This window comes from Moschus berezovskii, chromosome 7 (genome assembly GCF_049115385.1).
Source record: "Moschus berezovskii isolate FMDL1 chromosome 7, NW_MosBer_1.0, whole genome shotgun sequence".
Classification (NCBI taxonomy): Eukaryota; Metazoa; Chordata; class Mammalia; order Artiodactyla; family Moschidae; genus Moschus; species Moschus berezovskii.
This window is the reverse complement of record NC_142466.1, coordinates 12,348,989-12,365,439: the sequence shown is the minus strand read 5'-3', so window position 1 is coordinate 12,365,439 and position 16,451 is coordinate 12,348,989. Positions and strand designations below refer to the sequence as shown.

Below are 16,451 nucleotides of genomic sequence, written 5' to 3'. Positions count from 1 at the left end.
TCCAGTGAGTCAACTCGTCGCATGAGGTGGCCAAAGTATTGCAGTTTCAGCTTTAGCATCAGTCCTTTCAATGAACACCCAGGATTGATCTCCTTTAGAATGGTCTGGTTGGATCTCCTTGCAGTACAAGGGACTCTCAAGAGTCTTCTCCAACACCACAGTTCAAAAGCATCAATTCTTCGGCAATCAGCTTTCTTCACAGTCCAACTCTCACATCCATACATGACCACGGGAAAAACCATAGCCTTGACTAGACGGACCTTGGTTGGCAAAGTGATGTCTCTGCTTCTTAATATACTATCAAGGTTGGTCATAACTTTCCTTCCAAGGAGTAAGCGTCTTTTAATTTCCTGGCTGCAATCAGCATCTGCAGTGATTTTGGAGCCCCCAAAAAATAAAGTCTGACACTGTTTCCACTGTTTTTCCATCTATTTCCCATGAAGTGATGGGACCAGATGCCATGATCTTTGTTTTCTGAATGTTGAGTTTCAAGCCAACTTTTTCACTCTCCTCTTTCACTTTCATCAAGAGGCTTTTTAGTTCCTCTTCCCTTTCTGCCATAAGGGTGGTGTCATCTGCATATCTGAGGTTATTGATATTTCTCCCAGCAATCTTGATTCCAGCTTGTGCTTCTTCCAGCCCAGCATTCCTCATGATGTACTCTGCATACAAGTTAAATAAGCAAGGTGACAATATACAACCTTGACGTACTCCTTTTCCTATTTGGAACCAGTCTGTTGTTCCATGTCCAGTTCTAACTGTTGCTTCCTGACCTGCATACAGGTTTCTCAAGAGGCAGGTCAGATGGTCTGGTACTCCCATCTCTTTCAGAATGTTCCACAGTTGATTGTGATCCACACAGTCAAAGACTTTGGCATAGTCAATGAAGCAGAATGAGGAATCCCACAGGTCGGTAGGTGCCCAGTATGCTACTGGAGATCAGTGGAGAAATAACTCTAGAAGGAATGAAGGGATGGAGCAAAAGCAAAACCAATACCCAGTTGTGGATGTGACCGGTGGGGGACACGTGTGTACATATGGTCAATTTATGGTGATGTATGGCCGAAACCATCACACTGTTGTAATTATCCTCCAATTAAAACAAATAATAAAGAAAATAAATTGCAGGAAAAACAGAAGATTAATTCTTCAGTTGAAAAGTAGAGTAAAAAAATTCACCAGACGGCTTCTATTAGATTCCTATGACTGTCATAACAAGTTACTACAAATTGGGTGCCTTAAAACAGCAGAAATTTATTTTCTCACAGTTCTGGAGTCCAGATGTCTGAAATGAGTTCACTGGGCTCCAGACAAGATGTGAGTAGGACCGCCCTCCCTCAGAGGCACTGGGGGAGAATCTGTTCCTTCTTCTTCCAGTCTCTGTTGATCACTGGAATTCCTTGGCTATGGACACACCGCTGTAATCTCTGCCTCTGTGACCACACCACCTTTCCTCTTCTGCTCACAATCAAATATACCACTACATCTCCATTCTAAGGCTACATGTCACTGCATACAGAGCTGACCCAGATAACCTATGACAACCTTCTCCACAAATGCAAAATGTGAGTGCTTGCCAGTTCAGGGTATTATTTTTTAAAAGTTGATGGGCAGAGTATCGAGATCTAGGTAAGCTGGTTTATTTGTTGGTAAAAAATGTAGAATTTTATTTTCTGACAACCGAAAGGAAGGGTTTTGCAAAGGAAACCAGGGAATAGTTTAGAAGCAGCAGTATGTAGCCAGGAGAGCCCCCCAAATGCCCTTTTCCGCCCACTGTTCTTGGGCTATGGAAAATGAGCAAATGCTGAAGGGCAGGCAAAAGTTTCTTAAAGCCAGATGGTAGGGGAAAGTTCTAGACTTAAGGATGAGAGTAGACTTTTTATTTTTCATGATGATTATTGTGACTTTAGAATAAACTTTTCAGAGATCATCATGGCAAGGGGGTTCAACTGAGCAGTAATGATCAGAGATAAAGGATTACAAAGTAATACGGAGGCAACAGAATAGGGAGAGAAGAAGCTTCCACTTAGAGAGAAAGCAAGAGAGTTATGGGAAGATAAGTGACTTAGATTGTCCAGAACTAGATACATCCTCTAGAACAGGACAAAAGTTAATAGGTGCTGTTAGCTGTTCTACTATACTTTCATAAATATTCTCACATTATCATTGATATTAGATTTTACAGTTGTGCTTATTAATTACTGAATATATGAGTGTAGTAGGTAATTTAATGGTTATAGCTCTAAGCCCATTTTCACTACTTGCTGGAAATTCTGGCAGGAGGAATTTAATAACTTAGTACTTCTGAGAGTGACCACAAAGGTTCAGAGTTTGATAATGCTCTGAGTGACAGAGCTGGGAGGATGAGATGACTCACAATCTCTAGGAAGTAACATCAGGTCAAATATATATATATATCAAACACATGTGTCCTCAGAAAGTCTGCTTCACTTTCTTGAGCAAAGCTCTGTAGATAAAAAGATTCATTTGACACTAGCAAGCAGGCCCAGACCTTCTGGGGACTAGCCTAGGTAAATGAGGAGCTGGATGGGGGTGCAGTCACTTGTGGGCTTCTAAGGAACATGTTTGAATGAAAAAAATGCAATAACTCTCTACCTTTCCCGGACACAGCTTCTCACTGGATGATAGCCAAGTACACAGACCACATTTATGGTAATTTCTCAATCTCCATGCACACATTTTAGATCTGAACAAAATGTACTGCAGAAGAGAGACACAAAGTGAAAGCAGAATAAACTTAACTGAATATGTTACTGATATAGGAAGCACTCATTCTGATTGATGAAAAGAACACTATTGTTTAATATTTAGGGAAGAAGTTTTATTGCTATTAAGAAAAATTCTCAAAACCTTAAAGGTGGTGTGTTTTTCCTCTATAAAAGCTATAGGAGCTGCATTTCACAGCTGAACATTCACATTTTCTTATGCTTGAATCACAGAGGGTAATTTTAGCTAAACATTGCAATCAGAAATAAAGTTTGGGTAAATATAAATTTTGAAAGCCTAATAATTTGGAGTAGCTTTGTTTCCAGACTTAACACAAATATTGTCACTGCTAAATACATGTGAAATCTTGTGAATTCTGACTATAAGTCTATAAATACCTGCCATGATAATATTCACTCTACAGCATATGGACCTTTTTTTGGGTTTGATTTCAAAGGTACTTTTTGCTTAGCATTTTAATTTTACATTTTAAGGTAACAACTGTTAGGAAGACTTTTTGGTAAAAATCTTTTTTTTTTTCTCACTTGCAGTTTGGTTGCAACAAAGGAAACAGACAGTGCAAGGTCTCGAAGTGCGCCAATGTCGCCTTCTGACTTTCTAGATAAATTAATGGGGAGGACGTCGGGGTATGATGCGAGAATCAGACCCAATTTTAAAGGTAATTGTTCTGCTTACTACAATATATATGATTAAGCAAGATAAATTTCCATATTGATTCCCCCCCAAATTCTAATACTTATTTCCAATAATCCTCCAAGCACCATGTTGGTCAAAGAAGAAATATATTCTTGTGTTAATAGCTATCACAATTTGTCCTCTTTGGTTCGTACAGCATTACATTGGTTTTAAGTGTACAGCTGCATGATTTGATTTTTTATAAATTATGAAGTGATGGTCACAGTGACATTAATTAAAAAAAACCGTTAGAGAGTTTGTGGGGGAATGAACACATGTATTGAATATACGTACGGCTAAGTCCCTTCGCTGTTCACAGGAAACTGTCACAACATTGTTAATCAACTATACCCCCATACAAAATAATTTTTTAATTGATTTATTTTAATTGGAGGCTAATTACTTTACATTATTGTATTGGTTTTGCCATACATTGACATGAATCTGCCCTGGGTGTACATGTGTTCCCCATCTTGAACCCCCCACCCACTTCCCTCCCCATCCCATCCCTCTGGTTCATCCCAGTACACCAACCGTGAGCATCCTGTATCATGCATCGAACCTGGACTGGCAATTCATTTCACATATGATAATATACATGTTTCAATGCCATTCTCTCAAATCATCCCACCCTCACCTCTCCCACAGAGTCCAAAAAGGTGACAAAAGAAAACTCTTAGAAAATGCCTAGATAGATGATTAGGCAATAGGAAAATGTTTTTAAAATATAAAATTCTTGGGAAAAACTTGTGTGTTTGACCTCTCAGTAATTTATAAATTTTTTAAGAGGAAAACAAAAAAAATCTTGGTAGAGACATTCTCAGACAATTTGCAAAAATTAAATAAGAATATTAAATCTAATTAACAATCAGTGAAGTTCAAGGTATAATAATGTGATAGCACTTTCATCTTTTAGATTATTAACATTTAACAATAATCTTAATTATTTCTGTCTGAAATACATTATCATAAATTTATTTCTGGAATACTGCTTTCAAATTTGTGATTGTTTTCACAAGTACATTTGCATTAAAGTGGAATTTATGTTGCAGATTGTTCTGCAATGTGGAGAACAATTCTTAAAAAATATATAAAATGACTTCATTGAAACATAACTTTGCATTTGCTCTTTTATATACTACTAACTTATAAAAACTCTAGATGTAGATATTTTTCTTTAAACAAAATTTTGATACTTATTTGTACTATTTTGTGTAATTTCTCTAAAATATAGTACATTTAAAAAAATTTGATTTACTAGAGGTTAAATGTTTTAAATGTTATTAAAATGCATTACGCAAAAGTAGAAATAAATAATTTTCTTAAATTACTTTAAATTGATCCTGAGCACAGATGGAATGGTCTCTTCCATTGAAAACTATCTTAGTAAATAATTAAATATAAATTTTAGCTATTTATAAAAATAAATATTTAAAGACATAGAAACACTTAGATGTCTAACTTACTAAGATTATTATTTTTTTTTCCTTCCATGGGTTAATCAACTATTCTTTTCCTCTCCAGAATAGTCATAATTCATCTTAAACCTTTCTGAGAATCAGGTTTCTCCAAGAAACACTCTGTGCCTTTACCATAATTGGAGTATGAAATCTCTGTTATGTCTTAACCTATTAAATATAATGATTTTGAACTATTATAAATAATTCTTTTAATAACTATAATTGGATTTAGAAATAATCTGGGAGTCTGCTAAAAAAGAATTGGCAAATAAAGCTCCATATCTCACTAAATTAGTTAACCATTCAAAAGAAATCAGAGTTTTGTACAAATCATTATTTCAAAAATTTGGTCTTAGGCAGAAGAAGTGATGTGTATAGAAGCAGTTATTTCCATTTTGAAAAACAAAAATAATAGGTAGATGCTAGTACTTCTTTCCTGGAAACTTGAAATGTTTCCTTTAGAACTTTCTATTTAGGGAAAAGCAGGATTGGAAGAGGCACAGTTTATCAGGCAGAAGCCACACAAACTACAGAACGGTGGTGCTCCAGGTTGCTAGGCAGGTGCTACTTTTTATGTTTATCTGTTTGTTGTTTTATGACAGTAGTAAATATCATGTACCTGGAGGAGAAGGGGACGACAGAGAATGAGATGGCTGGATGGCATCACCGACTCTGTGGACATGAGTTTGAGTGAACTCCGGGAGTTGGTGATGGACAGGGAGGCCTGGCGTACTGTGATTCATGGGGTCGTGGAGAGTCAGACACGACTGAGCGACTGAACTGAACTGAACTGAAACTTGGTAAAAGCTAAATTGTCCAAAAATATTTGGCACAATTATACTTCTTAGAGGCAAACACTCCGAAAGGAAAATTGGTAATTTGCAGTGAGCATCTGTTTAATCTCTAATGGCTTTTTAGGCCTCTTACAAAGAAGGTGTTATGACCTTTCTTTGCCCTAACTAGACTGCTAATTGGATGCATCCATTCTTGCATTCCACCTCTTCTGTTTTACTTTTTTTTGGCTCATGATTTTTCTTCCTGCAGGAGCAGTATTTATTATCTTGTTCACTCTTTCAGTTGTTCGTTTTCTTGCATGTAATTGAAATGCTCTGTAGTTTAGGAGGGACCAAGTCCATTTGCCTGGGTGCTGATACATGTTCTCTCTGCTCTGTGTGTGTGGAAGGAGGTGGTTTCTCGGGGAAAGGACATGTGACAGAGATGGTTCTGCCCTGGGCATAGCTTTGTTTCAGGTGAGGGCTTAGTTGCTAGGCTTTGGTCTGGGGTTCTCCAAATGCCAGAATAGAAATGACTTTAGTTTTGAGGTACTGTCAGGCGCTCTTTCTTTCCCAATCATTTCTTTTTTTTGCAAAGAAAAGTTGAATAAATTCTGGGAATCTAATGCATAGCCCTGAGGTTACAGTTAACAGTACTGTATTATATACTTAAATGTTTTTTTCTCCTGAAGTACATTTTAATTTATTAAAAATTTTTTTGAAGTATAGTTGCTTTACAGTGGTGTGTTATTTTCTAATGCACAGCAAAGTAAATCAGCTGTCCATGTAAGAATATCCCCTCTTCCATGTAGTATACCACAGAGCACTGAGTAGAGTTCCCTGTGCTATACATTAGCGTCTATCTATTTTATGCATAGTATGAGTAGTGTGTATATGTCAGTCCCAATCTCCCAGTTCATCTCACCTCCACAATCCCCCTTGGTGTCTGTATGATTTCTGTTTTGCAAATAAGTTCATCTATGACATGAAGTGAAGTGAAAATCACTTAGTTGTGTCTGACTCTTTGCGACCCCACAGACTATACAGTCCATGGAATTCTCCAGGCCAGAATATTGGAGTGGGTGGCCTTTCCCTTCTCCAGGGGATCGTTCCAATTCAGGAATCAAACCCAGATCTCCCACATTGCAGGCAGATTCTTTACCAACTGAGTCACAAGGGAAGCCCAAGTTCATCTATACTATTTGCTAATAGAGTAGATCTTAAATGGTCTTACCACAAAATGAAATAGTAAGTATGTGACATGATGGAAGTGTTCAGTTCAGTTCAGTTCAGTTCAGTCGCTCAGTCGTGTCCGACTCTCTGCGACCCCATGAATCACAGCACACCAGGCCTCCCTGTCCATCACCAACTCCCGGAGTTCACTCAAACTCATGTCCACAGAGTCGGTGATGCCATCCAGCCATCTCATTCTCCGTCGTCCCCTTCTCCTCCTGCCCCCAACCTTTCCCAGCATCAGAGTCTTTTCCAGTGAGCCAACTCGTCGCATGAGGTGGTCAAAGTATTGCAGTTTCAGCTTTAGCATCAGTCCTTCCAATGAACACCCAGGATTGATCTCCTTTAGAATGGACTGGTTGGATCTCCTTGCAGTCCAAGGGACTCTCAAGAGTCTTCTCCAACACCACAGTTCAAAAGCATCAATTCTTCGGCAATCAGCTTTTTTCACAGTCCAACTCTCACATCTAGCTAATGCTAAAGTCATAATCTTACTGCAGTATTTAAGTGTAACAAATCAGCACATTGTATTAATACATTTTAAGCTTATACAATGTTGTATGTCAATTTTATCTCAATAAAGTGGGAAAAAGAAAACACTTAAAAAGTTACCATTGCTTACAGACTCATATTATTTCCAATTACCTTCATAAATTATGTCTGCAAAAAGAAGAAAGAAAAAAATACGTGCATCCTTCAAACCCATGGAATCCCCAGGCCAGCGCTGCTCTAGGGGACAATGGATGGGAGCAGGGAGCTTTTTGGGACAGGTATCCATGGCCTCTGCTACTCCATCTAATGCCCCACCTCCTTTCCTGTTGATGGTGACTGAATTTTATGCCTCTTAGCACATTAGCTTCCTTCTCCATGTTGTTCTAATCATCACTTATTTAGGCTTTTCTCTGTTTCATATATCAACTATTTTCTTCTGCCTTCTATTAAACGAATTCTGACTTTCCTGTCATTCTCTTTGGTGTGATATGTCTAGTCTCATTTTTATTCACTAACATCATTTTTATGTCCTGGGAAAGTAAGACAACCATGCTCAATCTTCCATCTTGAAATAGCAGCTTCCAGGAGTCATTTGAAACTAGAAGTCAGTTTAACAGATAAAAAGCAATCAAATAGCAAATAAAAGTACGTCCATAGGCAATAAAATATTATTTCACCAGACTATTTTGCTAGCTTTTTCTAGATTTTATTTCTTTTCTTTGACTCTATTGTTTAGGCCCTCTGTCGGTCTTTATAACCTTAAATCTAATTTGGATCCAGGCAGAAAGGACTGCCAGCAGTCACCTGTTTGTGTGTTCCTCCTGTACATTTACTGTATTTGTGTTTTTTATTGTTTCCAGTGACCATTCCCTTTATCTAGGAATAACATTGTTTGCCTTCACTGTGTCTCTGTGTTTTCTGTCTTTTCATCTGTGATATTCCTCTGCATTAATCCTTTTATCCCATTTCATGAATCCAATTTTCATGTAGTCTATTCTGCTATAACACATTCTATCCCAGAATGGTATATGTACCTGATACTCATTTCTGCCCATTTTTTTTCAGGGAAAGTGTTAGAATCTCTTTATCCATTTTAATTATTCCTATCCATCCAGACACTACTTTTCTTGAATAAAATTCACAGGTTTTTTTGAAAAAGCTGTATTTTCTATTTGCATTTTTATGTTATGCAAGGTCATTTTAACAAGAAAAATCCCTAATAATAAATCTTTCTAAAATTGTAAACAAACACCTGAAAGATTCACAGGTTTAAATTCTGCACCATACATCTTTAGATTTTTGTTTGATTATTCTTTAATATATTCCCTCTGCAGTGGTTATTTCTATTTTTAATTTTAAAACAATCTGAGACTAACAGAAGATTTGCAAGTATAGCTAGCACAGACTATTTTTCCCCCAAACCGCTTGAAAGTAAGTTGTTGACTTGATGCCCCAATAGTTGGGTGTATCATACAGATAAGAATATTCTCTTAGATAGCCACAGTCTGATCAGTGAAACAAGCTAATTAACATGGATGTGTTGTGCTCAGTCGTGTCTGACTCTGAGACCCCTTGGACTCTAGCCCGCCAGGTTTATCTGTCCATGGGATTTCCCAGGTAAGGATACTGGAGTGGGTTGCCATTTCCTTCTCAAGGGGATATATTGCTACCATCTAATTTAGAACCCCCATTCAGATTTTATCAATTATCTAAATAATGGCTTCATAGCAAAAAAATCCAGTTTAGAACCATGTCTTATGTTTCATGGGTCATTTCTCATTGTCTCCTTTAGGCAGAACAGACCCTCCTTCCTCTGTCATGATCTTGGCATTTAAAAAATATTATTCCTTTATATAACAGAATGTTTCTCAATTTGCAATAGTCCAATGTTTCCTCTGATTCAGTTTAGATAATGCATCTTGATAGGAATATCACAGAAATGATGCTGTGTTCTAATTGCACCTTATTAGATTGTGGACCTTGTAAATTTTTACCATGACTGATGATGTTCGTTTTAATTAACTGGCTAAGTGGATTCCTAATAGAATGTGTCCCTATATACACATATACACACGTAAGTATTCATACACACACATGTTAATTTACATTTATGTATTTATGTCTCTGTCTATTGAAAACCATGAGTTCTCCCTGATAGCTATACTGCTGCTGCTGCTGCTAAGTCACTTCAGTCGTGTCTGACTCTGTGTGACCCCATAGACGGAAGCCCACCAGGCTCCCCCATCCCTGGGATTCTCCAGGCAAGAACACTGGAGTGGGTTGCCATCTCCTTCTCCAATGTGTGAAAGTGAAGTCGCTCAGTCGTGTCCGACCCCTAGCGACCCCACGGACTGCAGCCTACCAGGCTCCTCCATCCATGGGATTTTCTAGGCAATAGTACTGGAGTGGCTTGCCATTGCCTTCTCCGGATAGCTATACTACCTTACATTTATTCCAGTTTCTGAATTTCCATGTTTTAACTCCTTCATTTGACAGTAAGGCTCCCATTATTTTCTTTCTTTCTTTGAATGTGTTGGATCTTGGTTGCGGCGTGTGGACTCTTAGTTGCGGTATGTGAGACCTAGTTCCCTGACCAGGGATTAAACCTGGGCCCCCTACACTGGGAGCGTGGAGCGTTAGCCGCCGGACCACCTGGGAAGTCTTGTCTCCCATTATCTTTAATATAATTACATGTTTGATCAGTATATAATGAATCTCCTTCGTCTGTCGCCACTCCCTCTCCTGCCCGAGAGTCCTGTTCAGACAGTCACTCCCCTTACCATGATGCCCCCATGTGGACATGCTCCTCACCCTTCTCTGGTTCTAATATCCCACACACCTGGCTGCCTCATTCAGGCTTCAACACCTGGTGCTGTGAAATCCTTCGAAGGAAAGGTAAGGGGAAGAATAAACTGGATCCTATTTTTAGGCCATTATTTTCAAACCTTTTTTCTAGTATCTGAAACATAATTGAAAATATGGACTTAAAGTCATCAAATGTGCTTTTGTCAATCAAAATAAAATATCTTTCCTCATTACATAACTACTATATATATATAAAATATAAACAAATATAAACATAAAAACAAAATCTAAACAGATTTTTTAAAAGTTTAATCTTTCGATTGCATTCTTGCATCTTTAATAAGGGTGAGGTTTTAATGCAACATTACATTAAAATTTTTTAGAGTCATTTTCATAAACACTGGATTTTTTTTTTTTTTGGTCTATTTATTTGCTCTGTATCTGCCTGGTGAGCAATATTTCCCCAACATGAATAACAATAATGTAACTGCCAAGGCTTTGCACTGTACTTTGCCATTCTGCCTTGGTCCACCTCTGAGTTTAAAAGCCACATTCTATTTAAGAAACATCTAAAAGAAAACATGCTGCTGAAAACATCTGCAGCTACTGTCATTTGCTTTTCAGGCCAATGATGGCTAATGTTGTGAACAATTTTAAAGCACAACTTACCATATACATCCTATAGCAATTATTTGTTCTGTTGCTAAACATAGAGGTGTATCAGATGGAGGTAATAGCTTTTGCTTTGGCACAGAAGTAGCAAATTGACCAACAACTGCTAAACAGGTGCTCTCTGTAATGGCAATAGAAGATCTACAGTCTTCTCTGAACATCATTTTCTATACAACTTTTTTCAGTTCAGTCGCTCAGTCGTGTCCGACTCTTTGCGACCCAATGAATCACAGCACGCCAGGCCTCCCTGTCCATCACCAACTCCCAGAGTTCACCCAAATTCATGTCCATTGAGTCGGTGATGCCATCCAGCCATCTCATTCTCTGTCATCCCCTTCTCCTCCCGCCCCCAATCCTTCACAGCATCAGAGTCTTTTCCAGTGAGTCAACTTGTTGCGGGGGTGGCCAAAGTATTGGAGTTTCAGCTTCAACATCAGTCCTTCCAATGAACACCCAGGGTTGATCTCCTTTAGAATGGACTGGTTGGATCTCCTTGCAGTCCGAGGGACTCTCAAGAGTCTTCTCCAGCACCACAGTTCAAAAGCATCAATTCTTCGGCGATCAGTTTTCTTCACAGTCCAACTCTCACATCCATACATGACCACGGGAAAAACCATAGCCTTAACTAGACGGACCTTGGTTGGCAAAGTAATGTCTCTGCTTTCTAATACACTATCTAGGTTGGTCATCGGAGAAGGCAATGGCAAGCCACTCCAGTACTCTTGCCTAGAAAATCCCATGGATGGAGGAGCCTGGTCGGCTGCAGTCTGTGGGGTCGCTAAGGGTCAGACGTGACTGACTGACCTCACTTTCACTTTTCACTTTCACACATTGGAGAAGGAAATGGCAACCCACTCCAGTGTTCTTGCCTGGAGAATCCCAGAGACGGGGGAGCCTGTTGGGCTTCCGTCTATGGGGTCACACAGAGTCGGACACGACTGGAGTGACTTAGCAGCAGCAGCAGGTTGGTCATAACTTTCCTTCCAAGGAGTAAGCGTCTTTTAATTTCATGGCTGCAATCAGCATCCACAGTGATTTTGGAGCCCCAAAAAATAAAGTCTGACACTGTTTCCCCATCTATTTGCCATGAAGTGATAGGACCAGATGCCATGATCTTCATTTTCTGAATGTTGAGCTTCAAGCCAACCTTTTCACTCTCCTCCTTCACTTTCATCAAGAGGTTTTTTAGTTCTTCTTCACTTTCTGCCTTAAGGGTGGTGTCATCTGCATATCTGAGGTTATTGATATTTCTCCCGGCAATCTTGATTCCAGCTTGTGCTTCTTCCAGCCCAGCGTTCCTCATGATGTACTCTGCATATAAGTTAAATAAGCAGGGTGACAATATACAGCCTTGACATACTCCTTTTCCTATTTGGAACCAGTCTGTTGTTCCATGTCCAGTTCTAACCTTTGCTTCCTGACCTGCATACAGGTTTCTCAAGAGGCAGGTTAGGTGGTTTGGTATTCCCATCTTTTTCAGAATTTTCCAGTTTATTGTGATCCACACAGTCAAAGGCTTTGGCATACAACTTTTTAATGTTGTATATATAATCAGTTCAGCTCAGTTCAGTTGCTCAGTTGTGTCCAACTCTTTGTGACCCCATGGACTGGGGCACATGAGGCTTCCCTCTCTTTCACCAACTCCTGGAGCTTTCTCAAACTCATGTCCATCGAGTCGGTGATGCCATCAAACCATCTCATCCTCTGTTGTCCCCTTCTCCTCCTGCCTTCAATCTTTGCCAGCATCAGGGTCTTTTCCAATGAGTCAGTTCATAGCATCAGGTGGCCAAAATATTGGAGTTTCAGCTTCAGCATCAGTCCTTCCAATATATATTAAGAGTGAAGTTAAAAAGACTTCTCCATGACCTGCCCTGATCTGACATGGACCAGAAGCTTAATATGTAGAATATAGTGCTTCATCGGAGAAGGTAATGACAAGCCACTCCAGTACTCTTGCCTAGAAAATCCCATGGATGGAGGAACCTGGTAGGCTGCAGTCCATGGGGTCTCTACAAGTCAGACATGACTGAGCAACTTCACTTTCACTTTTCACTTTCACACATGGAGAAGGAAATGGCAACCCACTCCAGTGTTCTTGCCTGGAGAATCCCAGGGATGGGGGAGCCTGGTGGGCTGCCGTCTATGGGGTCGCACAGAGTTGGACACGACTGAAGTGACTTAGCAGCAGCAGCAGCAGTGCTTCATAAATATCATGGTAGTGTATCTATCTTGTTCCTGGTGACTTATCTCCACTGTCACTGGCCTTGGTCAGGGCCATTCTATTTCCTATCTGAACAGTTACAATAAATCCTTGTTTTTTTCGATCTCTAAGCTTTTGCTATCCATTCAAGCATTCACCATATTGTATTGGTTTACTTCACTCTCATGATAAAGAATCTTGTAATGACTCCTTCATGTTCATTAAGTAAATTACAAAATACTGTGATTTTACTTTGTGGAAATTCTATGATCCAGCCCAAGACTATCTTTAGAAACAATAGACATTTTTTTCACATTGCTTCATATCTTAATATATCTTTAAAATTAAAAAATTAATTCTATTATGGATATGTATTTCAGGTATGTGCATATATACATATCGTGTGGATATATATATGTATATCTTTCAAGTTAGTGCTCTATTTTTGAAATTAAGATTTGGTGCCTGAATCCCTTTGCCTTTTTTTCTGCTGACAAAGAGAACACATAACAAATAAGCAGTAAAATTGAAGCCAGATCTGCTCTTTTGTATGTACGAATAACCAGGCAAGGAACATGTCTGATAACTGATGAACTGGACAATAAAGCTTAGGCATGAAAGCACTGGGATTTACTTTACTACACATCAAACTGAGATGTTTGAAGCCAGGTTGCCTTTTTGTTGTTAGGAAGATTTTATGGCATCTGGTGGGAGGCATGTTGGAGAAGCAAGACCTGGAGTCTTGTTCATTTGATGTGAGGCATCATGCTCCCAACTTGTTAGGGCCAGTCCTTAGTAACTACTTCTCCTACAAGTGACCGTGGCTATTCTGTGGAAGCATGCTATTTTAGAGAGAAACAAATGCATCCCAGGAGCCCTCCTCTCAGCACAGTGCTAAATACTGTTCCTTTCACAGTTCTGCTGGAGTCATTAGGTGGTACCAAACTGCGCCTGGTCCCAAGGAATGCATCAGAACAGACTTTATTAATTTCAGGTTACCGAAGCCTACACTGAATTTTCAACTTTAATCTAGTTTTTCACCAATTTTACCTACAATTCTATGCATAATAATTAATTTAGAGGATGAGACCAAATAAATAAAGCCCCTGTTCCTTGCTAAGTTAAAATAAGAAAATCATCTTCCTACTGTTTTATTTATTCCAATTTCAGCCAAAGAGATTGCACTCAGATTGAGCTGACAGTTCTGTAGCAGCAGTTACATTTGGGGCCATGTTTCTCCAGCATAGATGTACCTAAAGTTGCATTTTATTGGAAGGTGAATGAACCCAATACTGAAACATTTGCATTTTTCCTCTTCCAATAGATTTGAGTCAATAAAGCACAACAGAATTTACCTTAAGCAAAAGGGTATCCCCCAAATTTACATTGCTGTCAACAGCAAAGGAAAATAGCAGTTTTAGAGTTCTCATGAGAAAAAGAGAATAGCTTAGCTTCCTTGGTGGCGCAGAGGGTAAAGAATCTGCCTTCAATACAGAAAATGCAGATTTGATCCCTGGGTCAGGAAGATCCCCTGGAGAAGGAAATGGCAACCCACTCCAGTATTCTTGCTTGGAGAATCCCATAGGCAGAGGAGCCTGGAAGGCTACAATCCATGGGGTTGTAAGGAGTCAGACACCACTGAACAACTAACACTTAGAAAGTATCAAAGATTGGTTTTTAGCTTTTTAAGATTTCAGTCAGCCTGTGCATAAAGCAGAAACATTATTTTGCCAAAAAGGTCCGTCTAGTCAAGGCTATGGTTTTTCCAGTAGTCATGTATGAGAGTTGGACTATAAAGAAAGCTGAGCGCTGAAGAATTGATGCTTTTGAACTGTGTTGGAAAAGACTCTTGAGAGTCCCTTGGACTGCAAGGAGATCCAACCAGTCTTTCCTAAAGGAAATCAATCCTGAATATTCATTGGAAGGACTGATGTTGAAGCTGAAACTCCAATACTTTGGCCACCTGATGTGAAGAACTGACTCATTTGAAAAGACCCAGATGCTGGGAAAGTTTGAAGGTGGAAGGATAAGGGGACGACAGAGGATGAGATGTCTGGATGGCATCACCGACTCAATGGATGTGAGTTTGAGCAAGCTCTGGGAGTTGGTGATGAACAGGGAGGCCTGGCGAGCTGCAGTCCATGGGGTCGCAAAGAGCTCAGACTGAGTGACTAAACTGCAACTGTTTAACTGTGTATATATTTTGGAGTTCACCACCACTTACAGAAAGTAAAATACATATATACATATATAACCATATATGTGTATCCTCTACCATTAATTGTGACTTCATATTTCTCTTATGATGGGATAAAGTAGCCATAGAATGAACTATCTGTGCTTTTTCTTCTCTTTAATCAGTTAAGTAGCTCAGTCGTGTCTGACTCTTTGTGTCCCCCATGGACTGCAGCTCGCCAGGCCTCCCTGTCCATTACCAACACCCGGCACTTGCTCAGATTCATGTCCATTGAGTCGGTGATGCCATCCAACCATCTCATCCTCCGTCATCCCTTCCTCCTCCTGCCCTCAATCTTTCCCAGTATCTTTCCCAGTCAGTTCTTTGCATCAGGTGGCCAAAGTATTGGAGTTTCTGCTTCAAGATGAGTCCTTCCAAAGAATATTCAGGACTGATTTCCTTTAGGATGGACTGGTTGGATCTCCTTGCAGTTCAAGGGACTCTCAAGAGTCTTTTCCAACACCACAGTTCAAAAGCATCAATTCTTGGTGCTCAGCTTTCTTTATAGTCCAACTCTCACATCCATACATGACTACTGGAAAAACCATAGCCTTGACTAGATGGACCTTTGTCAGCAAAATAAAAGAAGACCTTTGTCTGCTTTTAAATATGTTGTCTAGGTTGGTCATAGATTTTCTTTCAAGGAGCAATCATTTTTTAATTTCCTGACTGCAGTCACCATCTGCAGTGATTTTGGAGCCCCCCCAAAATAGAGTCTCTCAGTTTCCATTATCTCCTATAGGAGGATGATGGGAGGGCATGAATGACTGTTATGCTCCAGGGCAATAAATCTAGAATGGAGTAAGCCTGAAGGCAGAGAGAGTTAATAGAGTATCTGATGAATCTGATATGGAAACACAGTTTAGACATTTCGGAAGTGGATAATCTGATGACACATATGGAAGAAACTGTATGAAATACCTAAAACAATTATCCACCTGAGGAACATGTTTTGCAGAAAAGAAACAGTGATCATAGCGTATTATATGGTAAGTTGGCGTACTATTTACCTTGTCATAATAATGTGAAACTGGGGACTTCCCTGGTGGTCCGGTGGCTAAGACTCCGTGTTCCCACCACAGGGGGCCCAGGTTTGATACCTAGTAAGGGAACGAGGTCCCACACTGTTGTTCAATCATCCAGTCATGTCTGATTCT

At 39.4% G+C, this 16,451-nt stretch overlaps 1 protein-coding gene across 2 annotated transcripts in view; it reads left to right on the top strand.

The window, feature by feature from the left end:
• GLRA3 (glycine receptor alpha 3) overlaps window positions 1–16,451 on the top strand; it is a 193,396-nt gene that overhangs the window by 33,119 nt on the left and 143,826 nt on the right. For both annotated transcript variants that reach the window (XM_055427827.2, XM_088837643.1), the window contains exon 2: window positions 3,279–3,406. In XM_055427827.2, coding sequence (XP_055283802.2) covers window positions 3,279–3,406 — 128 coding nt within the window. The remainder of the gene's footprint in view (window positions 1–3,278; window positions 3,407–16,451) is intronic.